Source organism: Cricetulus griseus, chromosome 7, assembly GCF_003668045.3.
Source record: "Cricetulus griseus strain 17A/GY chromosome 7, alternate assembly CriGri-PICRH-1.0, whole genome shotgun sequence".
NCBI classification, from domain to species: domain Eukaryota; kingdom Metazoa; phylum Chordata; class Mammalia; order Rodentia; family Cricetidae; genus Cricetulus; species Cricetulus griseus.
The window spans coordinates 115,580,180-115,607,840 of record NC_048600.1 but is presented as its reverse complement, the minus strand read 5'-3'; the positions used below and the strand labels follow the sequence as shown (position 1 = coordinate 115,607,840).

Below are 27,661 nucleotides of genomic sequence, written 5' to 3'. Positions count from 1 at the left end.
TGCTAAGAAAAGGAGAGAAACTGACATAAAAGTTCTCCTAATGGTCCTCAGCTAAATCACCGTATTAAAAAAAAAAAAATTAAAAAATTAAAGTCACAAACATCACCTAAGGTTTAAGAAATTCACAATTTATTATTCTACTTAAAATGGTGATGGAGTGGCAGGGAGAAGAGGGTATCTATGATAGGATAGCTCCCAGAGGGAGAAAAAAAAATCTAGTGATCAGTGGCCAAAACTAAGGTATCAGTCACATTCATAAACATCAATGGCTCTAACAATTAAAAATATTTTTCCTTGGTACCAAGTAGTTGTTCCTTACCTGCTTGTGTGCATGGTCGTAAGAGTTAATGTGGTTGTCAAATTCCTGATGCTTCTGGTACTGTTTGTCACAGAGTTCACAGTAAAAGTTGGCTCTAAGATCTTCTAAGGCTTTTGCGATTGCCTTTTCTTTGTCAACATAATCCTGTTAAGAATCACAAAATACAAACAAGAAATTAAAAAAAAAAATCAATAGGATTTAGACAGCTATTACTCAAGTAGTGAGTAAAATAACTTTGCATAAAGTTCAATGGCCCTGATAAATGCTGGATAGAACTCAAGGGGCAAATTGGTAGGGCAACAATTTGTATAAGCACTAACAAGTGTTCAAGAGAGTGTACTATTATTCCCCTACCATTATTATTATTATTGTTGTTGTTATTATTATTCCTACTAATTGTTGTTGTTGTTATTATTATTATTATTATTATTATTATTATTATTATTATTATTATTCCTACTACCATTCCCTATTTTGTCCTGAACCAAAAACCAACTAGATTCAATATAAGGCACAATTTAAGCAGGCACAGTGTTGGTATATGCTCATAATTCACTTCACACTGATAAGACTGCCTTGAGTTCAAAGCTATCCCAGGATTTAGGGAGTTCAAATTCCCTGGAAATGAAATTACAGGCAGTTGTGGGTTGCCATTTAGGTACTGGGAACTGAATCCAGGTCTTTTTGAGAATAGCAGGTGCCCTATTATGTCCTATCTTTTCTCTCTCTCTCTCTCTCTCTCTCTCTCTCTCTCTCTCTCTCTCTCTCTCTCTCTCTTTCTTTTCTGGCTTTTCAAGACAGGGTTTCTCTGTGTGTCAACCAGGCTGGCCTCGAAGTCACAGAGATCTGCCTGCTCTATCTCTGGTGTTCGCCACCACCACCTGGCTTTATGTCCTTATTTTTTTACTTTTTTTTTTTAAAAGATTTTATTTATTTATGATGTATACAACATTCTGCTTCCATGTATATCTGCACACCAGAAGAGGGCACCAGATCTCATAACGGTTGGTTGTGAGCCACCATGTGGTTGCTGGGAATTGAACTCAGGACCACTGGAAGAGCAGCCTTAACCTCTGAGCCATCTCTCCAGCCCTATTTTTTTACTTTTAAACCAGCAACTGGCATAGAGCATATATTAAACAGAATTACAGAGCAAGAAGAGTAAGATCTAACCAAAGAACTCAAGGTTCAATATTAAAAAAAAAAAAAAAGAAAGAAAGAAAAAAAATTCGCCGGTTGGTGGTGGCGCACACCTTTAATCCCAGCACTCGGGAGGCAGAGGCAGGCAGATCTCTTTGAGTTGGAGACTAGCCTGGTCTACAAGAGCTAGTTCCAGGACAGCCTCCAAAGCCACAGAGAAACCCAGTCTGGGGGGGGGGGTATTCAGTCAGTGTAATGTATCTAGATGGGGGAACACTACATGATTATTTTAATTGATTAAAATACAAACAAACATCTAGCATTGTCTTTTCCATGGTCTGAACATCAACAAGCAGGGTAGAGAGTATCCATCAAAAGCCCTCCCCCCCAGCCATCTGTGACTGACTCCTGCTCTTGGGAAGCTCAGCAGGAGGAACATAATTAGTTCGTGGATTCCTGAAAGCTTGAGCTACAATAGTGGGACTCTGTCTTCCCCAAAAGTAGAAAATAAAGAAAAAGAAAAACTTAGCTAACATCACTATGCTGAAAAAATTAAAGTTCCCTTTTGGAACTAGAAACAAAGCAGAAATATTTTTTCTTGTCTTTTTTTTTTTTTTTAGAAAGGTTCTTATACATTCCACGCTGGAATACAAACTTGCCACACAGCCAGAGATGACCTTGAACACAGTTCCCAGTGCTAGGATTATAGACACACACCATTGTGCCCAGTTTATATAGTGCTGGAGATCAAACTCAGGGGATCACATGTAAGATGGGCAAACACTCTACCAACTGAACTACATTTTCAGTTCCACTCTTAGCACTTCTAATAGCTTCAGAGAAGATGCCATTGTTTTGTTTTGGAGATAGGGTCTTCCTGTAAAGCCCTCATTGAACAGAAACTTACTCTCTCTCAGTCTGCCAGAGATCCACCTGCTACTGCCTTCCAAATGTTGGGATTAAAACAGTGAGTACTGTTGGGTAGTGGTGGCATACACCTTTAATCCCAGCATTTGGGAGGCAGAGGCCAGCCTAGTTACGGATTGAGTTCCATGACATTCAGAACTGTTACATAGAGAAACCCTGTCTCAAAAAAGATGAAAAGATAAATAAATTTAATTGTGCCCGAAGTTGTCATGAAAAGAACTCACAAGGGCTTAGAGGATACTCAGTGGTATGGTGACACGCTCCCAGAGAAGCAGTGGAGATTGGGGTCTTCTGTATCTATGAATAGATAAGACACCTGCACCCCTCTCCATAGGGGTCGGGAATATTGTACTAAGTACAAATGTGGAAAACCTAAATTCTTCCAAGCTGAGTATATAAAAAGAAATCTGGCCAGGCGTTGGTGGCACACGCCTTTAATCCTAGCACTCGGGAGGCAGAGGCAGGAGGATTGCTGTAAATTCGAGAATTAGAAGGAAGGAGGAGGAGGAGGAGGAGGAAGAGAGAGGAGAGGAGGAGGAAGAGGGGGAAGAGGAGGAGGAGGAAGGAGGAGGAAGGAGGAGGGGAGGGGGGGAGGAAGGAGGAGGAGGGGAAGAGGAGAAGGGGGAGGAGGAGGAGGGAGGGGGGAGGAGGAGGAGGAGCAGGAAGGAGAGGGGGAGGAGGAGAGGAGAGGAAGGAGGGGGAGGGGGAGGAGGAGGAGGGGAGGAGGAGGAGGAGAGGAGGAGGAGGGGAGGAGGAGGGGGAGAGGAGGAGAGGGGGGAGGAGGAGGAGGAGGGGAGGGGGAGGAGGAAGAAGGAGGAGGAGGAGGAGGAGGAGGGAGGAGGAGGAGGGGGAGGAAGGAGGGGGAGGAGGGGGAGGGGGAGGAAGGAGGAGGAGGAGGAGGGGGAGGAGGAGGAGGAAGAGAAGAAGAAATCTGTATCTAGACACACCATGTCTTGAAACAACAACCATCAAGAAATAAATAAAAATAAAAGTGAAGCTAGATAGCATTCAAATCTCAAAAGAGCAGCAAGCATTTTCTTTCTTTCTTTCTTTCTTTCTTTCTTTCTTTCTTTCTTTCTTTCTTTCTTTCTTTCTTGTTTTTCGAGACAGGGTTTCCTTGAGGCTTTGGATGCTCTCCTGGAACTAGCTCTTGTAGACCAGGCTGACCTCGAACTCACAGAGATTCACCTGCCTCTGCCTCCCCAGTGCTGGGATTAAAGGCGTGCTTCACCAACGCCCGGCAGCAAGCATTTTCAAATTCTCCATTTTGTTTAAAAAATATTTCATTTATTTTTCATTTCCTATGTATGAGAGCTTGCTTCAATGTGTCAAGGCACCACATGAAGTGCCTATGAGGACCAAGGAGAGCACTGCATCTCCTAGGGCTGAGTTACAGATGGTTGTGAGCTGCTGGGGATTGAACCCAGGTCCTCTGGAAGGAGAGTCAGTGTTCTTTTACTTATTTATTTTTGTAGCATTCAGTGTTCGTAAGCACTGAGCTAGGTCTCTCTCTAGATATTAGAAAAATAATTAAAATATTTGTTTGTGTATATGTGGAGCATGTTTAAGTATGTCGAGTGGGAGGTCAGAGAACAACCTTGAGTGTCTGTTCTAACCCTCCACTTGTTTAGGGCAGGTCTCTCTCTCATTTATCACTGTCTATACAGGTTACATGGTCCACAACCTTCCAGGGATCATCTTGTCATTCACTGCATTCTACTTCCCCACAGGAACACTGAGATCACAGGCATGCACTGCCACATCTGGTATTTTGTAACATGAGCTCAGGTTGTTGGGCTTTACACACTGAACCATCTCCTAAGCACCTTTTTTTCTTTTCTGAGACAATCTCATTGTGTGACCCTTGGTGTTGTCCTCAAAATTTTGGCCTCCTCCTCCCAAGTGCTTGGGATTACAAGTGTGTGCTGTTATGTCTAGTTAGTCTTGAATGCTAGGAAGACAGACATGTACCACTATGACTAAATATCCTGGATTTCAGGAGTCCTTATTGATTTGCTATCACTTCAATCTTGTTTGGTTTGTTTTCATCTTTAAATCTGTAAAATGATAATTATTTTATTTTACTCAACTGTTATCTATCTTAACAATGGAAGAAAATAATAATCTTTGGTTTCCCAGACTGACAAAGATTCTTATGGACTCTGACTAGTATATCACCCCTTCTCTTTTCCATACTAATGGAAAGTCTAGATACTTGGGCTAAATTTATAAGCACTTCAAAGTAGTGAGACTTTACCTCCCCTTTAAATGGTAGAATGCTTTTAACCCCTCTCCCGTTTTTCACCTTAAGTATCACAACAAAAAAAAAAAACCAGCTTCTATATGATAATCTTAATGAAATTGATTCCTTATCTTCTAATTTGCCCATTTTATGGTAAATACTGGACATACTACAATACCTTGAAAGGAATGTTTTCTGGTTAGCCTTTCTAAATGCTAACGTGCTTGTTCCAAACTGCAGTTTGTTATGAACAGCTCCTTTAAAAAGGAACTACTCTGAACTGGAGAGATGGCTTAATATTTAAAAGCACTGGTCTCTCTTAAAAAGAATCAAGGTTGGGTTCCCAACTTGGTGGCTCCCAATCATCTGTAATTTCAGTTTCAGGGTACCTGAAGCCCTTTTCTGAACTGAGGACACCAGGCACACATGTGGCACAGACATACACATAGAATGGTGGCATACGCCTTTAATCCCAACACTCAGGAGGCAGAGGTAAGTAGATCTCTGAGTTCAAGGCTAGCCTAGTCTAAAACAAGTTCCAGGACAGCCAGAAACTCTGTCTCAAAAATCAAACAAAAAACAAAAAAGAGGGCTGGAGAGATGGCCCAGCAGTTAAGAGCACTGGCTGCTCTTCCAGAGGTCCTGAGTTCAATTCCCAGCAACCACATGGTGGCTCACAACATCTATAATGATATCAAGTGCCCTCTTCTGACCTGCAGGAAAACACGCAGACAGAACACACATACATAATAAATAAATAAATCTCAAAAAAAAAAAAAAAAGAAAGAAAGAAAGGAAAAGAAAAGAATTCGACTTGATGGCCACATGGAGAGATAGAGATAAATCTGTGCTGTAGGTCCGAGTATAATTAACAATGAAAAAGAAAATTCTTAATTTGCTACCAAACAAACAAAAAACCCCTTGTTCAAGGACTGGTGGGACAGCAGGTAAGGTCACCTGGGCCAAGTCGGAGATCTGAGTTTGATTTTTGGGTGGAAAGAACCACTTCTTCAAAGTTGTTCTTTGATTTCTATGCACACCGTGGCATTACATAAAATGAATGCCCTCCCTACAAAAATACCCTCATCCATTTTTTTTTTTTTTTTTTTTTTTTAATGAAAGCCTTCAAGGACTCCTAACCATTTTTTTTTTTTCTGTGTACAACCTGGGACTAGTATTTTCAAACACAATGCAAACACACATAGTTTTACTGCAGCAGTAAATAAAAAGCAACTGCAAACTGAGATTAACACAAATCACCACCAAATGTAAACAAATGCTGTCAGTCAATGAGACCCTTTTCACCTAAAATGAACACCTCTTCTCTGTATGGACGTTCTCAAATAACAGTGACTTTGTTTCAGATACCTTGTACTTTTGTCTGAGCTCTTCTGTGTCTTCTTTTTCTACTTCTAGGACACGACGCCTTTCGGTAGCATCTTCGGCATAATCCAGCTTTACAAAAATAGATATAGTTATTCTTATTTCCTAAAGTACGCCAAAGTAAGCTAGAGAATGTCATTTACACAAGTGTAGTGCTGTTGGAAAGCAAGAAGCTTGTGTTTTTCTTAGCTAGCTTTTGCTTCACTGTCCTGTCACAGAAAACAGCAAGCCAAAGAAGTTCTGTACTCTCTCTCCTGGCACTCCTAATAGACACAACTGTTGATAACAAGACTTCAGTTCAATATTCACTACCAATATTTCAGACAATAAAAAGAAGTTATGGTAGATAATAGCTGTATACAACTCTACATGGGCAGAACTTCTACACCAGTGTTTTAAGCACAGAGCAACACTCTCTATTAAAACAAGTACTAGAGCTGGGTGGTGGTGGTGCTCGCCTTTAATCCCAGCTCTCGGGAGGCAGAGGCAGGTGGATCTCTGTGAGTTCTAGGCCAACCTGGTCTTCAAAGAGAATTCCAAGACAGTCTCCAAACCTACAGAGAAACCCTGTTTCGAAAAAAAAAAAAAAAATAGTAAAAAAAAAAAAAAAAAAAAAAAAAATAACCAAACCAAAACAAGTACCAGAGCCTCACTGGTCTTTCTGTACAGTACTGGGAAAATGCAATTTTTACACCCCAGTTAAAAACAAGGGTATTTACATGTTCTGTGCTTCCAAAATAGCCCAAAGAAAAATTAAAATGATGCTCATCTGATAAATATATGTTTACACTGATATCTGAGTTTGAAGTTAATGCCAATTTTAGATATCACATAAAACTAATGCTGCTTAATGAGACCAATTTACCTCCATTTCCATGCGACCCATGCCCATGACATCATATTTGACAACGATTGGAATAGGGTCTGTTCTCCCTGTAACAGGAACACAGAATCAAGTTGAGACATAAATCAGGCTAACAGTTCACTTTAAACATTAGGTTTGGGTGGTTAGATCTTGCCTTGGAGTGCAGAGACCAGAAAGCTACAGTGAACCAAACAAAAGCCATTCTCACAGCTTACATCCAATCCTTCCTTTCCTGGGTTAAACCCAACAAAGCACTCTGGCTGACCTCCTGGCTGGAGAGAACCCCAGGTGGCTGTGGCAAAGCTAAGTGAATGAACGGGAAACATCAGTAGCACTGGAAGGTTCACAACTAACAACTTCACATGTTCCCTGTTTGTTTTTATAAGACAGGGTCTCCTGTAGTCCAGGTTGGCTCAAACTCACTATGAAGGTGAGGATGACTCTGAAGCTCCCAAATGCTGGGATTATGGGCATTAGTCACCAGGCCCGCAGAAGTTCTTAAAGGATCCCAAGCAGCTTCCCATCAGCAATCACTACAACTTTGGCCTGACACCTCCTTGTCACCCCTTAAAACCAGTGATAAATATCTTAAATAGGACAAAAAAAAAAAATCACATGAATTTTAAACAGAGGAAATTGATACAATTATTAATCAATATGTGCAAAATTTTTGTTTTTCAAAAGATTCTTTCCAATCAAATGAAACAATTAAATAAAAAGCAACAGCTACTTGCCCTTAGGGACAAGACTGGTTTTACTTTAAAACTGATGCCTGAGATCTCATTTCCTAGAATGGATTCACCACTGTCTGTGGATGTAGCTGGTAAGCTGTGAAAAGGACTAGTTGCGAAGAAAATTGACTTTCAACTAATTGATCTATGCTGGAGATTTTTAAAAATAAATATATATTTAATCCACTCGTAACCAGCCAAACAAAGCAAATGGGGCAGACAAGCACTTTACTACCACAGCTGTTTTACATCACAACTTGCGCTGTTCATTGTGATGTAACAGAAAAGGACTTACCTTACCCAGGGTACACCTTCAGTGAAAAAACACAATGTTTACTTCCCTCATCATTTCACTCAGGCTGGTGTAAACAATTGTTTTTTGTTGTTTTTGTTGTTGTTATACACACACACATAGATATATATATTATACCTTTGGGCAAGAAATTTGAGTTTTTGTCAGGCTAAATCTTAGGTGTTATCAAAGAAAAAATTTTGAATTAATTAGTTTGTTTGGATCCTGAAGAAAAAAAGAAAACCAGCAACACTTGTGTCTGGTCACTACAGATTTATGGAATTAGTATTTTTTCATCTTTAAATCATACTGAAAAACCCAGAAGTTTAACTACTTGTCAACAATATTCCATTATTGACACTCGGAAGTTTAACCGATTATCAACAAGATCCCATTATTGTTTTTAAACAATAAATAGGTAGAAAACAAGTAATTATTATTATAGTTAAAAACAAACCAAAAACCCTGTCCAAGTAATAATGGAAATCTTTTGCCAGGAAAATAAAAACCTTACAGTGTTCTATTCCGAGACTGCCAGTCAAACAAGATGAAAACGCAATGATCCCTTCTGCCCAATGGTATAATAAATAAGCAGTGACTGCAATCTTTAGCAAAAGGACCAAGGTAAAGACAGGTTATAAAAATGACTTCCTAGGTGCAATATCACTTTCATAACGTCTCAATCAGGGATTTACTGGTAAAAAACAAATAGTCCAATGAAACAATTGAAAAGAAACATCAAAGAAATTTATTTTAGAATTTTTTTGGTTAGAATTTATTTTGGAGGAATCAACGAAGTTTTGGTACAAATTGATTGCCTCTGTAAACCCCTGTTTATAAATTCTGCATTAGTACTTTTGCCTTCTAAGGCAGTCAAAGTTTGTTTTAACTTATTTATAAATTGCAGTAGCAAGTGCTAGTGCCCATTACACTGGGGATGGGGAAATCAGGTTTTTTTTGTTTTTTTGTTTTGACAGTATTAGAATTTAATATTCTAACTGATTCTTTTTGGCAGTTCTAACATAGATACATCCTTTCTTAACATTACCCTTTAATGAACAAGGATCAGACAAGTTGCATAAGGAAAGGAAAGGAAAATGAAAAGACCAAGCAGAAGGATGAGGCTACAACAGAGAGAATAAGCCTAACATATTGGTGCACTGATGACAAAAGGAGTAATTCAGTCTGAAAATAAAAAATTACCACTGCTAAGTTTACCATCACCACAACAAGTCCAGGATCATAATGCTGTAAAAAAGAAACACCGTCTGTTAGGCAGAAACCATTAGGGTGGGAAGCAGGCCTTCTAGCAGGCAGACAGGACTGGGGTAAAGTACTACATGGGCTTTGTCCCTCCCCCGATTTCAGCGAGGACAGAGGAAGGACACTTGTGCTACAGCACCTGTTTTTGTGCTGGTCAGGATGGGGCGTGAGATTTTTGTACTGCTACTTGAGAACAGGAACAATCTCTTCTTCATTAACACAGGGGTGGGGGATGGGCTAGTATGTCTGTTTAAAGGGAAAAAACTAACTCTAGCTTCCAATTGTTCATTTAACTTATTCATTCTGGCAAATCAGTATTCAGGGTTCAAGATGGGATTCTTAAATAAATCACAGTAAAGACTGGATGGGATCAACCAAACACTGACCTCGTAATTTTTATTTATTTTTTCACAAAAGAACTATATATAAGGAGCCTGGCTGACAGGGTTTCAAAACCACTTTAAAATAGTCTAGAAAACAACTGTACATCTTCAGCATTTAAAGAAATGAATTCTGTTAAGAGTGAGTAAAACTAAGTAGTAGTTCTGCTCAGATATTTGCTTTCTGTTAAAAGACTTCGTCACCAATATCTATCCCTCTGCACATAACTAAACCAACCTTTGAAAAAGAATTCCAGAAAAACAAAAAGCCTCAAAGATCCATCATTTGAACTCACAGAAAAGATCCAAATCACAAAACAATCTGAAGACGAAATCACTTCTTGCCCAAAGCAGTAATTTCTTAACATTATTAAAGTGACTACAGAACCAAAGAAAAATCACAGTGGGAAAAGGACACCAAAGTATATATAAGAAGATGTTGTACCATGTTTTTTTTTTTTTTAAATCCCTTTACTTATTCATTTCCAATCAATGACTGATCCTATCGTAAAAAACATCACTTAGAAGGGCTGGAGACATGGCTCAGTGGTTGAGAGCACCGGCTGCTCTTCCAGAGGAGTTGGTTCAATTCCCAGCACCCAAATGACAGCTGTGTCTACAACCTATCTGTAACTCCAGTTCCAGGGGATCTGAGTCCCTCACACAAACACATATGCAAAACACCAATGCACATAAAATAAAAATAAATCTAAATAAAAATAAATAAAACTTAGAATAACCAAGTAACATTTTGTAATGATCAAATGTTTTTAAGAGCAAGCAGTAGTAGCAAAAGTATGTGTATTTCCTCAAAGAACCAACTTCTTTTTTAAAACACTGAACTGAATTCAGTTCCCTATTTTCTTTCTTTCTTTTCTTTTTTCTTTCTTTTTTTTTTTTTTTTTTTTTTTTTTTTGAGACAGGGTTTCTCTGTGTACCTTTGGAGCCTATCCTGGCACTAGCTCTGGAGACCAGGCTGGCCTCAAACTCACAGACATCCACCTGCCTCTGCCTCCTCAGTGCTGGGATTAAAGGCGTGCACCACCAACGCCCAGCCCAGTTCCCTATTTTCAAAGTGTGGAAATTTTTATTTAATTTCAAAACATTTTTGTTGTGTCATTCACTAGGCCCAACTTTAAAAAGATGACCTGTGGACAGTTAGCTGGCTCAGTGAGTAAGGCATTTGCCCTACAAGCTGGCAACTTAAGTCCTGGAATCCACCTTAAAGGAGCTGAGGGGCTTAAACTGGCCAGATAACCACATTTTCTAAATAAAAATGGCAAATGATGTTACGCTGGAATTTGTATTTTTCTACTTATTGCTTTGCTTTTGTATTGGCTAGAACAGAATCCATGAACTCTCAAATGCTCTGTCACTAAGCTACAATCAACTCTGATGATCTGTTTTTTATTTTTATTGTGTGCATATGTGTTCCTACATATGTTTGTGCATGACTGTATCGTGTATGTGTTCAAACTGGCATGTGGATACTAGAGTTTAACCTCAGGTGTCTTCTCTGGCTTTCCACCTTATTTTTTGAGACAAGGTCTCTCAGTGAACCCAGGGATCTCAGCCTCAGGGATCCTCTTGTCTCCACTCTCTCCATGTTTATAGACATGGACTGGAATCCAAAACTTAGGTCTACATGCGTGACATTTAAGCACTTTACTGACTACTCATCTTTGCAGCAACCCTTATGAGAATATGTTTTTATCAAAGAACTCCAAAAGAGCCAGGCATGGTGACTCACATTAGGAGTTAGCAGCACTTGGGAAGCTGTGGGATGACAACTACCACAAACCTGAGGCTAGCCTGGGTTACACAGTGAGTTCTAGTCCAGCCAAGCTGGAGAGTGAGACCCAGTCTCAAAAACAAAAGCAATGAGAATCACCACCACCAAGAAATGTGCTTACACAGTGACAACCTTGAACTCCATGGACAGAACGATAGTTCTATAATTAATTTAGCGTTGACTGAGCAAGAGACATTATTAGCTCATGATCCAAAATAAAGGCATTAGAAATTCTAATTCTAACGTCCGAATGGCAGAAAATATTTGGGGCACTATATAGCTGGTATATAGTATAAATATACAGCAGTAGTAGTATAAAAATCTTGACAATCGAATGGCTTCTTGCAGTTGTATGCCTGCCGCTAGTTTTAAGTGTTCATAACCACAGTGAAGTTGCTAGTGTTGCAGGATTACTCTAAAACCCCAAAAGACTTTCTAGTTTCATGTAAACCACTTTCTTATTCTTTTCACTGTTATCTTCCCCAATACACACACTTTTATGAATTCTTTAGTACAGTCTTTTAGGATTGTCCCCCTAAAAGGCTAAGCTATAAAAACCTCAGTTCTCTGAGAGGAGACAACAAATTAAACAGCCTTTTTACAACCACAGGAGAGTATGAGCAGATGGCTATCATCTATTTTCAGGACTGTCATACAGATCAAAAGTGGTAACAAATACAGCAAGTTTTATAAATCTAAATCACTATACAGAAGACTGCTGAACTCTTAACACGGTCATTGCAAGACTTCAAAACTATCTGTATGTGCAAGTGCATGAGTTATATTCAATGCACACGTCTAAGAAGGCCACAGGACAACTTCTGGTATTGTTCCTCAGGCACCATTCATCCTCCCTTCCTTCCTTCCTTCCTACCTTCCTTCCTTCCTTCCTTCCTTCCTTCCTTCCTTCCTTCCTTCCTTCCTTCCTTCCTTCCCTTCTTTTTACAGAAAAGGTCTCTTATGGAGCTTACTGTGTAACCTACCTAGCTAGTCAATCCAAAGGATCTGCATGTCTCTGCTTCCCAGCACTGGGACTACAAAGATGCTAGTTTTTTGCAACCTGGGTTCCAGGGATCCAACTCAGGTCCTTCAAGCACTTCACTAAATCAGCTACATCCCATGCTCAGAAATACTTTTGAAAAGTGATCCTTCTCCAGATATGGTCGCACATGTTTATAATACCAGAGATGGCAGAGGCAGGAGGACAGCCAAGTGTTCCAAGTCAGCCAGGTCTACACATAGTAAGTTTAAAGTTGTCCAGGGCTATACAGTGAAACCTTATCTCAAAAACAAACAAAACATCAGAAACCATAATAGTCACATGGAGTTCTCTGTTTGAAAATAATCATTTTTGAAGAGTGTCCCCAGGGTTAGCACATAGTGAATAATACAACTGTGGCCCAAGGGGGGGACAGGCTACAACTTCCCAAGCCAGCAGATCTTGTCAATCACCTGGTACATGTTTTGTAGGCATAAAAGATAATACATTGAGTAAGCAATGGAGTCTTGTGTCAAGGTTTCATGGAGAGAGCTGCTGAGACCAGGCAGTGTGGTAGGGTAGAGGCCCTGCAAAGAGGCCCCCAAAAGTCACCACATGAAGGTGAAGCCTAAGTTGCAATGAAAACCATGGGGAATCCCTAGAGGAAAGTTGCAGGCATGGGATGGAGCTGGTCCAGAAGGGCTGTGTGTGTGCTCTCTAGAGGCAGATGCACAGCAGCTGGGTTACTCAGATGCTCTGGAGCCCAGATGATTCTGTCATAAGCACCAGACACTGGACTCCGAGCTGCATGATTTGCTCCAGCCTTTCTTTGCTATGCCCTCCTTTAGGAATGGAATAGTTTACTTTGTGCCATTGTACCTCGAAGTACACAAATTTGACTTTGATTCTACATGGTTTCTGTGCAGACTGTCTTTAGTCTTGGAAAACCCTTTGGACTTCTGAACTGTGGCAAGACTTTAGACTATGGGAACTTTTAAGAGATGGACTAAATACATCTTTGATTATGAGTCTTTAGGAATCAGGGTGGAGTGTAATGGTCTAAAGTTATATGTTTATGGTTGACAAAATAGTTCTGCAGTAAAGTGCTTGCTGTGAAGCCTGACTCTGTGAGTTCAATTTTTGGAACCTACGTATAAGTGAATGGAGAAAACTAACTCCACAAAGTTGACCTCTGAACACATATAGGCCATGGCATTCAAACATACACATCACACTCATGGCCAGGCATAGTGGTAGTGCAGGCCACCTTTAATCTCATCACTCAGGTTGAGACACACACAAAAAAAATTTTTTTTATATCTGCATTTCTAAACTATTTTTTAAAATTCTGATTTTTGTCAGGTATAGATGTGTATGGCCTTAATCCCAGCACTAAGGAGGCAGAGGTAGGCAGAGCCCTCTGAGTCCAAGCTAGTCAGGTCTACATAGTAAGAGTCTATGTTAAGGGGAGGGGGGAGATTAAAAAAAAAAAATCATACATCACTTGGGGGCAGGGGCAGGCAGATGTCTGCAAGTTCAAGGCCAGTCTGGTCTACTTAGTGAGTTCCAGGGCAATCAGGGCTATATAGAAAAACTATCTCAAAAACAAAAGGAAAGAAAGGAAAAAAACAGATTTGCAGGGCATGGTGGCATATGACCATAATCCCAACACTCTAGAGGCTGGGACAGGAGGATTTTGATTCTGGTGCTATTCCAGGGTACACAGTGACACTGTTTACCCCTTTGAAAAAGAAGGAAAAAATCCATTATGTGCATGGAAAATATTGCATGTCTTCTTTTCTAAGTAATATCCCCTGCTATTTAGTTGGTGATAACCTTTTTGTTCTCGTTGTTGAAGACAACTTTGCTGTGTGACTCAATGGGTCTGAGCTTTTGTTTCCCCCTGTCTCAGTTCCCCAAGTGCTGAGCTTCTTTTCTTCATAAATCAGTTTCTAAATAAATTATACTTTTTCTCTTCTTGAGACAGGGATTTTCTGTGTACCCCTGGCTGTCCTGGAACTCACTTTGTAGATCAGGGTGGCCTGGTACTGGAACTCAAGAGATCAGCCAGCCTCTGCCTCCTTAGTGTTGGGATTAAAGGCATGTGTCACCACTGCCTGGCTAAAATATACTTTTTACTTGGTGTTCTTATAATCCTCCCAAACTTGGGGTATAGTTCAGCCGGCAGAGTGTTTGCCTAGTACACACAGAGCCCTGGAATGAATCCCCAGCACTGAATTAAAAATACTGTAATAAACTGTAACCTCAACACTAGATCAGCAGAGGCAAAAGAATCAGAAGTTCAGAGGCATCTTCAATTCCATACTGAGTGTGTATGACTCAAGGAAGCCTTGGCTACATGAGACAATCTAAGCAAGCAAAATGTCTCAGCAGGAAAAGGTGCTTAGCATCAAGCCTGATGACCTGAGTGCAGTATTTGAGAATCACAGGGTAGGATAGAAATAACACCCTCAAGTTTTTCTGGCCTCCACATACACTACATATACAGATAGGTGTAATAGAAAAAAAAAAATAAGTTTAATAACAATTGGGACTGGAGAGATGGCTCAACAGTTAACAGCACTGGCTGCTCTTCCAGAAGTCCTGAGTTCAATTCCCAGCAACCACATGGTGGCTCACAACCATCCGTTATGAGATCTGGTGTCCTCTTCTGGTGTGCAGATATACATGGAAGCAGAATATTGTATACATAATTAATTAAATAAAATATTTTTTTTTGTTTTTTGAGACAGGGTTTCTCTGTGTAGCTTTGGAGCCTATCCTGGCACTGCTCTGGAGACCAGGCTGGCCTCGAACTCACAGAGATCCGCCTGCCTCTGCCTCCTTAAAGGCGTGCATCACCCACGCCCAGCATAAATAAAATCTTAAAAAAAAAAAAAAGATGAATAACAACAACTGTTTCTCATGGAAGAGACAACCAACAATCCATAGATAACTGTGTTTCATGTACCCATTAGCAAATATATTTGATCAGATGTGTAGCAGTTGCTTGCTTCAATATTCTCATAACCTAAGATTTCTGTGTGCTAAATTGTTAAATAAACTGTGATTCCAAATTAAATTGTTCAATTCTCTAGTATCACCATTGTAATACTCGTATTTGTTATATCTGTTTCCCTATTACTCCTACATATACATGGGTTATAATTTACAATTTTATTCTCCTTACCCCCAGGTTTTGCTATATAGCCCAGACTAGCTTGCTTATGAACCTCCTGTCCTAGCCTCTGAAGTGTGGGGATCACAGGACCACCCTCAACTGCCCAACTCCTAACTGATCATCCCCACTTTACCCTCCCTCTCCAATTTCCATGTATTTTATTTATTGATGGTGGTGGTGAATGTCATAGTGGGCTTGTGGAGATTACAGGTCAGAAGTCAACCTGCAGGAGTCAATTTTCTCCTTCTACTATGTGGGTCATGGGTGTCAAACTCAGTTTGTTAGACTCGATAGCAAGCACATTTACCTACTGGGATATCTCACTAGCCCCGATCTTTCTTGAAAAATGACTGTAGTTCTGGGCTATTCTGTCAGTAAATATACATACAATTAAAAAACCCACAAAAAGTAACAACAGAAAACATGTAAAAACACATTAATTACTAGTCTTTAGAAACATAGTTTAAGGAGGGCAAAAGAAATACACAAACAAAAATTCCACAGAAAATAAAACATAAGAAAAAAATCAAGGAGGAAACTAGGCATAGCGGTTCATACCTGTAACCTCAAGTTTGAGGCCCACCTGTTTACACAGCAAGACTGAGTGAAAGTACTTGCCATCAATCTGACAACCTGAATTTGATCCCCAGGAGGATCTATATTGTAAAAAAAGAGAACTAACTCTCAAAAAGGTCTCTATTACACAGAGAAATCCTATCTGAAAAAAAAAAAAAAAAAGAAAAGAAAAGAAAAAAAGAAGCTTGATGAAAGGTTTTTACTACCTAATTTAGCTTCTAGTTTCTGGTGGATTTATGTTTCGTATGAAGACTAAATATGATTACTTCAAGTTTCCAAAGAAAACATCATATTCTAGAGCCATTTCCAAATTGTTGGAGAGTAAGGTAAACAACTGTCCAGTATTATAATTCTATCAAAATTGAAGGATCCAGTAAACTGTTTAGGCATATCATATAGCACACTGATTTAAGGCACAGGAGGGGGGCTGGAGAGATGGCTCAGAGGTTAAGAGCAACGACTGTTCTTCCAGAGGTCCCGAGTTCAATTCCCAGCAACCACATGGTGGCTCACAACCATCTGCAATGAGATCTGGTGCCCTCTTCTAGTGTGCAGGCATACTAAATAAATAAAATCTTTTTAAAAAAAGGCACAGAAGACACACATGCACGCACACAGATATAGTCCGCTTGCCTTTTGTGAACAAGGCTGGGTTTAGTAGGCAGAACCACTAAATATATCCATAAATATATAAATAACCTACTCATGAAGACTCTGCTAAAACAGAAATAAAACATACAGATCTTGACACAATTCTACTACTTATTTGCTAAAGGATCTTGGACAAATTGTTGTTTGGAATAGGAATTTCCTATCAAGTATGGTGGCTTATGCCTGTGAAACAGGCACCAAGGAAGTGGAGGCAGAGGACTCCCAGTTCAGGGCCACCAAGGTTAACACAGAGCCCCAAGAAAGCCTTACCTCAGAATACAAGAGAGTCAATTTTCAAATCTGAAAAATGGAAATTTTATTTCAGAGCCATGGGACAGTATACTATGTCACTTACTGGCTAGCTAGCCTGGCATATATAGAGATAAACTACCTCTGACCTTCATACATGCCTGCCACACAAAAATACAAACATAATCATCACCATTCACCAAGATTTTTCTAAACATTAAGCTAATCAATAAAAATGATCTCTAGAAACATATTTCATTTATGTTGGGGATTGTGCACACACCTTTATTCCCCACACTTGGGAGGCAGAGGTGGGTGGATCTCTTTCAGTTTGAGGCCAGTATGGTCTACACAGTAAGTCCCAGGGCAGGAGGCCTGCATAGTAGGACCCTGCCTCCAAAAAAAAAAAAAAAAAAAAAAAAAAAAAAAAAGAAAAGAACAAAGAGGCTGTTTTTCCATTTAGTTAGCCACTGCAGTGGTGCATGCCTGTAATTTTGGCATTTGGAGGTAGAGGCTTGAGGATCAGGAATTGAAGGCCATGGAAACTATGCAACAACAAGCTTTTTTTTTTTTATTTTTTCTTTTAAAAGATTTTACTTATTTATTATGTATACAACATTCTGCTTCCATGTATATCTGCACACCAGAAGAGGGCACCAGATCTCATAACGGATGGTTGTGAGCCACCATGTGGTTGCTGGGAATTGAACTCAGGACCTCTGGAAGAGCAGTCAGTGCTCTTAACCTCTGAGCCATCTCTCCAGCTTTGAAGCCAATCTCAACTACATGAGATCCTGCTTCACACTTCACAGACAAAACTTTTATTTAATGATTCTTCCAAATTAATTTACCTTGATAATATCCGAGCTACTTGTGTAACTAAGTCACTTCCTCTCCTTCCCTGTGTGCATGTGTGTGCACAGTCAGACACCAGAGGTGAGTAAGCCTTGGTTTTCCTCAGGAGCTATCCACTTTGTTTTTAGACACAGATTCTGGGTCTCTCTTTGTCCTGGAGGCTGATGGCTTGTCTACACTGGCTGGTGAGCTGCCATTTTCTGCCTCCCTAGATGGGATTACAAGTGTGCACCATCATAATTGGCTTTTTTTTCATGGGTTCTAGATCTTCACACGTTCATGACAGTTTACTGACTACTGAGCTATCACCCCAACTTCACATTCTTTTCTTCATAACTAAAATACAGGCAGTAAAATGATAAAAGGAAAAATTGCCTTCTACTTTCACTTTTTCTCAGTATTAACCTGCAACAATTATGCCATGAATTCATTACTTCATCTAACGTCTTCGTATACACTTTAATTTTCTTCTTTTTTCTCTCTCTGTCTCTGTCTCTCCCTCTGTCTGTGTCTGTCTGTCTGTGTCTTCTCTCTCTCTGTAGCTAGCCTTGGCTGTCCTAGAACTCTCACAGAGATCCACCTGCCTCTGCCTCCCAAGTCCTGGGATAAAAGGCATGCACCACCACTGCTAGGCATATCCTTTCAATTCTTTTATTTTTTGTTATTTTTGTTATTTTTTGTTACATATTATCTGTGTGGGGGTACCGAACTAGGCCAGTAGTGTTAGAATCCCCTGAAGCTGCAGTTACAAGCAGTTGTGAGCCACCTGATAGTTCTGCGAACCCAAACCCGTCTTCTGTAAGAGCAGTGTATGTATGCTGCTAACTGCTGAGTCATCTCTCTGTCCCTTAGCGCACTCTTTAAATATGATGATCTCTATAATGAAAAACAATCTTTTCTATTAGATTCTTTTCCTCTATAGTTCACCACTCCCTTCTTCCTATTCTTCTCCAATACCTTCTTTCTTAATTTTATTTTTTTTTATTATTATTTTATGCTGTCCTAGAACTCACAGTGATCCACATGCCTGTCTCCCTAGTGCTGGGATTACAGGCATGTGCCACCAGGCTAGACACTTTCTTTTTAAAAATTTATATATTTTTAAGATTCTATATGTATGAGTGTTTTGCCTGAATATTTGTATGTGTGCCACATATATGGCTGGTGTCCACAGAAGTCAGAAGAGGGTGTTGGATCCCTGGAGGTGAAGTAACAGAATGCCACTGGGTGCTGTGAACTGAGTCCTGATCATTTACATGGACAACAAATGCTCATAACTGCTGAGTTGTCACTCTAGCCTTCCTCTACCTTCTTTTCAGCTCTAAAATTTAGACCTCTTGAGGCTGGAAAGATGGTTCAGTGCATACTATTCTTCCAGAGGACTGGAGCCTGTAATTCTGGCTCCAAGGGATCCAACACTCTTTTCTGTCCTCTACTGGCAGCCCCACACATATATAGTCTCAAAGAAAGTCTTTAAATTTGTCTTAAGATTTGCTTATTTTATATATGTCAATGTTTTGCCTGAATGTGCATGTACACCACATGTGTGCTTAGTGTCAAAGGCCTTAGATTCCTTGGAAGTGGAGTTACTGATGGTTGGAACCACCATGGAGATGCTGGAAAGTGAATCTAGGTTCTCTGCAAGAGCAACTAGTGCTCTTAATCACTGAGCTGTATTTCTTACCTCTAATAAAAATCTTTAAAAAAAAGAAAGAAAGAAAGAAAGAAAAAAAGAAAAAGCCGGGCAGTGGTGGCCCACACCTTTAATCCTAGCAATTGGGAGAGAGAGGCAGGAGGATCTTCATGAGTTGGAGGCCATCCTGGTCTACAAGAGCTAGTTCCAGGACAGCCTCCAAAGCCACAGAGAAACCCTGTCTCAAAAAACTAAAATAAATAAATAAAATAAAAAAGATTAGTCTGGGTAGTGATGGCACCTGGCTTTAATCCTAGCTCTTAGGAGGCAGAGGCAGGAGGATCTCTGTGAGTTTGAGGTCAGCCTGGTCTACAGAGCTAGCTAGTACTAGGACAGCCAAGGCTACACAGAGAAACGGCTCAAAAAAACTAAAAAAACCAAAGAAAACAAAACAAAACAAAAAATCACACACAACAACAAAAATAGACCTGTTACTCAAGACTGAATTCTAATTTCTTATTTACCATCTGGGACTTACCTTTTTTTTTTTCTTTTTAATCTAATTTTTATAAATTAACTAAATTACCTATATTAACTAAATTCTACTAAGAAGATGAAAGACAGTCAAATGTGTTGGTTTACAACTATAATTTTAGCACTCAAAAGCCTATGGCAAAAAGGTTACAAGTTAAAAGCCAGCCTGGTATGTAGTAGGACTTAGTTTTAAAAAGTTAAGGGCGGGGCTGGAGAGATGGCTCAGGGGTTAAGAGCACTGACTGTTCTTCCAGAGGTCCTGAGTTTAATTCCCAGCAACCACATGATAGCTCACAACCATCTGTAATGAGATATGGTGCCCTCTTCTGGCACGCACTGTATACATGATAAATAAATAAATAGATCTTAAAAAAAAAAGTTAAGGGCAGCAAGCCGTGGTATTGCATGCCTTTAATCCCAGGACTCGGGAGGCAGAGACAGGCAGATCTCTGTGAGTTTGAGGCCAACATGGTCTATAGAGTGAGTGCCAGGATAGGCTCCGAAGCTACAGAGAAACCCCGTCTGGAAAAACCAAAAAGTTAAAGGCTGTCAGAACCTGAACCTTACTAAATGCAACTCAGAAATGACTAAGATTAGGCTTGTCTTTGACAAATGTACTAAGACCTACTGAATCATCAGGGAGCAGAATCACTGCTTCCTAAACTACATGAGCTCTGTGGAAACTAGGCTATGGAGACAATGTTGGTCTCAAACTACAGGCCTCACACTGGGAATCTTGACTCTAACTTCCAAGAGGCTAGGGTGACAGACACACCCCACCCGAGGCATAAGCCTTCCTGACAATCCATACCTTGCTTTGTGACTCAGGAGCTATGTTTCCTGACCTCCCCATTCCATTCCTATTTTCAGTATCAGCTTTTTTTTCTGAAAGGAAAAGGGGTATAAAGTAGATTTAAAGTCATGCTTATAACTTAAACGGCAGATACTCAGCTGTGGAACTTTTCTGTAAGGATTTCAATTTATAAAATGAACATACTTAACTTGGCCTGGTTGCTCATATCTACAATGCCAGCACTAGGAAGACAGGGCAGGATTACTAAGGAGGCCAGCATAGGCTACATGATGAACCCTTATCTCAAAACAAATGAGCCAGGCATGATGACGATCACTTGTGATCCAGCATTCAGGAGGCTGACCCAGAAGGATTAGGAGTTCAAGGCCAGCCCCAGCTATGTGAGACACTGTCTCAACTAATCCCCTACCCAATATTACTTATATATTTTATTAAATAGGACAATGAGAAATGTCTAGATCCTAGATCAATATCTGGTCTATAATACATAATATTACTTCCATTTTCCTAAATTTCACAGGAAAAAGAGACTATTTTTACAAATATGCCACTCAAAAAAAAAAAAAACTGCTATCTGTCACAAGAATTTGTAAAGAAAACTGATCAACAGAGGTGGGGATCTGGACAATTGGTGGAAATCCTGGGTTCAATCCCTAGCACCTATAAAACTGGGTATGTTGGTGCACACCCATAATCTCAGCACTCTGGATGTAGGAGGATCAGTAATTCAAGGTCATCCTTGGCTACATAATGAGTTTGAGGCCAGACTCTATGAGACCTTGTCTCAAAAAAGTGGAAGGAGAGGGCTGAAGAGATGGCTCTGATTAAGAGCACTGGCTGTTCTTCCAGAGAACCCAGATTCAATTCCCAGCACCCACATGACAGCTCATAACTGCCCATAATTATGAAATAGAGCCAGGCATAGTGGCACACATCTTTAACCACAGCATTTGTCAGGAGGCAGAGGCTGGCAGATCTCTTTTGAGTTTGAGGCCAGCATGGTCTATAGTGAGTTCCAGGACAGCCAGGGCTTTGTATAGACATCCTGTATCAAGCACCCCACCTCCACCCCCGCACCATGCACAACCAAAAGAAAATCGGAAGGAAGGAAAACAAATCAGGGCTAGAAAGACAGCTCAGCTCAGTAAAAACACTAGCCATGTAAGCCTGACAACCTGAACTCAATCTCCAGGACTCACATAAAAAGTCAGATACAGTGGTGGCTACTGGAACCCTATCATTCCTATTTCAAGATCTGAGGTTTGAGATAGGAAAATAACCCAGAAACTCTTGGGCTGGCTAGCATTCAGTACACAGCACATCAAGAGAAAAAGAGAAAAAAAGAGGAAACCTGCCTTAAGAAGGAGGAAGCAAAGCACTAAGTTGTTGCTCTCTAACCACCACGAGTGCTATGCACAGTGTGCCCGAATATGCACATCCACATCCACACATCCTAATTAAGAAAGAAAAAACGGACAAAGTGTAAGTTGTTCTTATGAAGTTAGTGAAACTGGGGGTGCAGCTCAGTTGTAGCAGTAGAGTACTGTGTAACATATATAAGCAGATAAAATGTGAGCACAGGATACGGAAGGAGGATCATTTAAAGCCAGGAGTTCAAGACCAGCCTGGGCAACACAGTAAAATCCAATTTCACTATTAATTAAGTTTTTCAACCAGCTAGCATGAGGGTCTGGATTCAATCACCAGCAATGCCAAAATAAATTAAAAATTATGTGTATGTGCATACACACCAGCACAAATGTTTCAACTTTTAAAAGATGCATTAAAAAGCAATTCAAAATCTCTTCAGAGTCTACCTTCACAAATTCAGAGGATAGCCATGTGCCCCACAGAATGCAGAATGCCTCCGTTTAATACCTAAGCAGTGGACAATGTTCCCTTTGACACATTTTTCAGGAACCATGATATTTCAACCTTCCAATGTTGCAACTAAAGGCATGCACCACCATTCCTGACTTAAAACCAGTAATTCTTCAGCTGATAAAGCTAAAACAAGCCAGGTATGGTGGTACCCACCTGTAATCCCAGTACGGTTTAAGGTCTGTACTTACTACACAGTGAATTGCAGGCCAGCCTTAACTATAAAGTGAGACTCTATGGTAAGATTAACATTTTAAGATAAAAACAAAACTAAAACTCAGACAATTAAAGCACAGACACTAGAATCTAGTAGCATCTAACATATGTAATGCACAATAGATGCTAGTGTCCAATCCTGGAAAACAGAGTAGTAACCCAGTTTTTGATATTTATTTATAACAGACCTGAAACTGATCACCTCTAATTCAGTTAAAACATGTAAATATGGAGCTACAGATGGTTCAGTGGAAAAGTGCTTGCCACTAAGCCTGATGACCTGAGTTTCATCTCTGGGATCCATATGGTGGAAGGAGAGCTGTACCCTAACATACATCCATTCAGGCACACAGTGTAATAAATAAATAAATAAAATTAAGATGGCCCTGTGGGTAAAGGTACCAAAGCCAAGCCTGACAATCTGAGTCTGAACCCTGTGACTCACATGGTAGAGAGAACCAACTCCCAGAAGTTGTCCTGACTTCCATATATATATGTACACTTCCCACAAATTATAAAAAGATAAATGTATTTTTTAAAATACTTAAAGATATCTAACGATGGACCCAGGCAGGAGCAGCAATGTGTGCTTGTAATACCAGCACTCAGGAGGCAAGGGTAGGAAGATTGCCAAGTATGAAGCCAACCTGAGTTACAGTGCAAGATTCAATCAGAAAACCAAACATAATAAAACACAGCACTGCTCTCTACCCAAATGAAGCACTTCTACACAAAAGTAACCGAAAATCCTCATGCTCAAGAAGACTGAAGCACCATTCAGGACAACCATTCAATGCCAGGTATGGTAGCTAACTCCTACAATCCCAACACAGAACTTAGCTGGCAGAACCAGAATTGGTATGAGTAAAAGAAACCTTTCCTTCTGCAACCCTTCAAAGGCCCAGTGAGATGGCTCAGAGGATAAATGCATCGGCCACTAAGCCTGAAGACCTGAGTTAGGTTTTCAAAACCCACACAGTAGAAAAGAACTGTGGTGGTGAACGCCTTTAATCCCAGCACTCAGGAGGCAGAGGCAGGTGGACCTCTGTGAGTTGGAGGCCAGCCTGGTGTACAGAGCTAGTTCTAGGACAGCCAGAGCTGTTATACAGAGAAACCCTGTCTTGGAAAAAAAGAAAAAAGAAAAAGGAACTGCCTCCGAAAATTGTCCTCTGAGTGTCACATGTACACTGTGACAGACATGTACCCCCCAACAATCCCACAGACACACACATAAATAAAAGTAAATCTTAAAAAATAATACTAAAAATAAGGGTCTGGAGAGGTCACTCAGCAGTCAAGACCACTGGCTGCGCTTCCAAAAGATACAGGTTTAATCCCCTGCCCCACGGTGGGGCTCACAACCATCTGTGAGTCCAGGCTCAGAGAATCCAATGCCCTCTTGTGGCCTCTGTGGGCACCATGCATGCAGGCAAAACAACCAACACATAAAATAAATAACAATAATAAATTAACAATAACAGAAAGTCACAAAAATATAAGGCATAGTTTGCTCCCTGGCCTAAAGAAACCTTCAAAGGCCTGGCGGTGGTGGCGCACGCCTTTAATCCCAGCACTCAGGAGGCAGAGGCAGGCAGATCTCTGTGAGTTCGAGACCAGCCTGGTCTACAGAGTGAGTGCCAGGACAGCAAGGACTGTCATATAGAGAAACCTTGTCTCAGAAAATAAAAAAAAAAAAAAAGGAAGGAAGGAAGGAAGAGAAGGGGGACCCAGTAAAAGGAGCAAGATTGGAGGGAAGGTCCTGGGAAATAAGCTTAAAAGGCAGAAACAATGTCTTTTTAAGACAGGGTCTCACTATGAATTCAATGTAATCCATCAGCTTCCAATTCCTGAGTTCTGAAATTAAAGACATGAGCCACCATGCAGGGCCAAATATAATATGCTAGTAGCTCAGGAAATGTTAGCTGTCTAACTCTTCTGTTTTACCTTCTTAACAGGATGAGTTCTGAAATATTATCAGACTCTTCATTTTTCCCAAGATTGGAACATTTAGTTTATAATTAAAACAAAAAAGCCAAACCAACCAACTTAGACAATGTAACAAAGGAGGTTTAGGCACCACTTCTGAGCTAAACCTACTAAGGAAACACATCTCACAGCAAAATAAGGATTCTATTTCAAAGCTGTAAAGACGTAACATTTTTTTTTTTTTCAAAAATGCATCCAATCTAATGGTCACGAAATACAAACACAAGTCATTGTTTTGTTCTGAATTAGTTATGTTCTTCTGCTTCTATAATATATAATGGTGTGAAGTGTTTCTCACAGGCTGGGCTCTTTCCTTTGGATGACAGGTACTTTATCAACAACTTTTCTACAGGTCTTTATTTTTAACAGTAACAATTATTATCTGCCATATACAATAAAGGTTTTTTAAAAGCACTTAAAATATCATAATGAACACAAAGGAAATATAATAAAATTCAAATACAAAAACAAATCCAGTTTACAAAGTACAATTTTTTTGTTTTTGTTTTTTTGTTTTTGTTTTTTTGAGACAGGGTTTCACTGTGTAGCTTTGGAGCCACTTGCAATGGAGACCAAGCTGGCCTTGAACTCACAGAGATCCGCCTGTCTCTGCCTCCCAAGTGTGGGGATTAAAGGCGTGCGCCACCACCGCCCCGCCCCAAAGTACAATTTTATGCCCTAACACAGAGAACTTTTAGAGTCAACACATCCCATCCTCACCCTATCCAGTGTCCGCTATCTGTAATGGAGCTCCAAAGAGTAAGTTCTACCTGTAAAAGCCTTACATGGGCTGAAATAGCATCTGAAATTTTGATACCCCCTCCCAAAAGCTTGAAGAGATCATGTTTAAATTTTAGTGGATGGTTATATGTTCAATATATTAAGAGTCCTAAATTCAAATAAGAATGAAAGTTGATAAGTAAAGCTATAGAATTTACAATAACATGTAAGCCTAGAATTACCTGCAGTAAAAGTGTGATACCAAGAAGGTGTTATCATTATTATTAACAGGGCTTTAGTAACAGGGCTTTCTTCTATAATTACTCATAGCAAAGACGGTATAAAAAAAATTACCTAAATGGATCATTACTATAGTCTATTCTAGATCAAATCATGTGTTAAATGAACAAAGTTACATGACAAAATCTACCCGCACCATGCTGAATCTAATCATAAGAATTAAGGCTATGTTTTAAAAAGATTTATTTTATGTATGAGTGCTCAATCTGCATTATGCCAGAAGAGGGCACCAGATACCATTCACAGGTGGCTATGACCACCATGTAGGTGCTGGGAATTGAACTGAGGTCCTTTGGAAGAGCAGCCTGTGCTCTTAACAGCTGAGCCATCTCTCCAGTCCCCAAAAAAGCTATTTTTAAAACTTGACCCTTAACCTTTATTTTGTTTTTGTTTTTCAAGACAAGGTCTCTCTACGTAACAGCTCTGGCTGTCTTAAAACTTGCTCTGTAGACCAGGCTGGCCTGGAGCTCAGAGATCCGCCTGCCTCTGTTTCCTGAGTATTGCCTGCCTTTGACCCTTAATCTTTAAAAGATTTTTTTTACTAACTATTTTTTAAAAGGTCAACAATGTAAATATACTTAACACTACTAAACTACACCCTTAAAACGGCCAAGTGAAGCCACCAGAGCAGTGAGAAGACAGAGGCCTGGGCTACATAGTGAGACCTTGTTTGAAAAGAAAAACAAACACAAAAGCAATTAGTTCAAATAGAAAAGCCTGGGTGTAGCTCTGCAGTAGAGCATGGGCATAGGATATACAAAGTCCTAGAGAAAAGAGGGAGAAAGATGATATTATAGAAAATTAGTCATATGATCTATCACAACTGGATTAAAAAAAGAAGATGGGTGTGGTGGCAAAAATAATGCAATTCCTACATTTAATAGGCTGAGGCTGCAGAGTCACACAGTTCAGGAACAACCTGGGCTAAAAGGAGGCCCTGGTCCATCCTTACCCTCAACCCAAGAATAAGAAAACAAACAAGTAAAAAATAAAAAGTTGTAATCTCAGAATTCAAGAGGCAGAGGCAGAAGGATTGGTACCAAAAAAACAAAACAAAACAAGAAATCAAAGCCAGCCTGGTCTATGTATCAAGTTTCAGGACAGCCAGGGCTATGTAATGAGATCCTGTCTCAAAAAATGAAACAAAACTAAACTGTAAATAAGCTTTAATTTTCCCCTGTTTGTTTTGTCTGTGTGGCTTTGGAGGCTGTCCTGGCACTCGCTCTGTAGCCCAGGCTGGTCTTGAACTCACAGAGATCCACCTGCCTCTGCCTCCCAAGTGCTGGGATGGAAGGCCTCCGTCAGCACCCAGCATTTCCCTTGTGTTTTAAAATAAATGTACTTATCAGTTGCTGAGGGTTCATTATGTGCATTTTACCCTGGAGCTGGAGATATGCCAATAAAATCGAATTCACTTTTCTCAAAGACCTCACCGGGTTTGGTACTGCACACCTATATTCCCAACACCTGGGAATCTGAGGCAGGAAGCCCATAGGGGTTTGAGGCTATGCTGAGCTCCACAGTAATATCTATCTCAACAAAACAAAATAAACAAAAACCAAAACCCAGACCCAAAAGACCTTCTTTTCAAAAAAGTAAAAATTTAAAGGATCAAAATTCAACACAGTTCTGTTTTTTAAACTTAGAAGGGTGATGGTGATGGTGGTGGTGTATGACTTCAATAGCAGTACTACACAGAGAAACCTGTCTCAAAAGAAAAAAAAAAGAATAAAAATATAAAAATAAGAATTT

The 27,661-nt window shown here is 39.9% G+C and overlaps 1 protein-coding gene across 5 annotated transcripts in view; it reads right to left on the bottom strand.

The window, feature by feature from the left end:
- Gpatch8 (G-patch domain containing 8) overlaps positions 1 to 27,661 on the bottom strand; it is a 73,189-nt gene that overhangs the window by 23,302 nt on the left and 22,226 nt on the right. For 3 of the 5 annotated variants that reach the window (XM_027427987.2, XM_027427988.2, XM_027427989.2), the window contains 3 exons: positions 6,877 to 6,944; positions 5,997 to 6,083; positions 320 to 463 (listed from right to left, as the gene is read on the bottom strand). In XM_027427987.2, coding sequence (XP_027283788.1) covers positions 320 to 463; positions 5,997 to 6,083; positions 6,877 to 6,944 — 299 coding nt within the window. Of the gene's footprint in view, positions 1 to 319; positions 464 to 5,996; positions 6,084 to 6,876; positions 6,945 to 9,102; positions 9,148 to 27,661 lie in introns of all 5 variants that reach the window. The other 2 variants (XM_027427990.2, XM_027427991.2) reach the window with 1 other exon arrangement.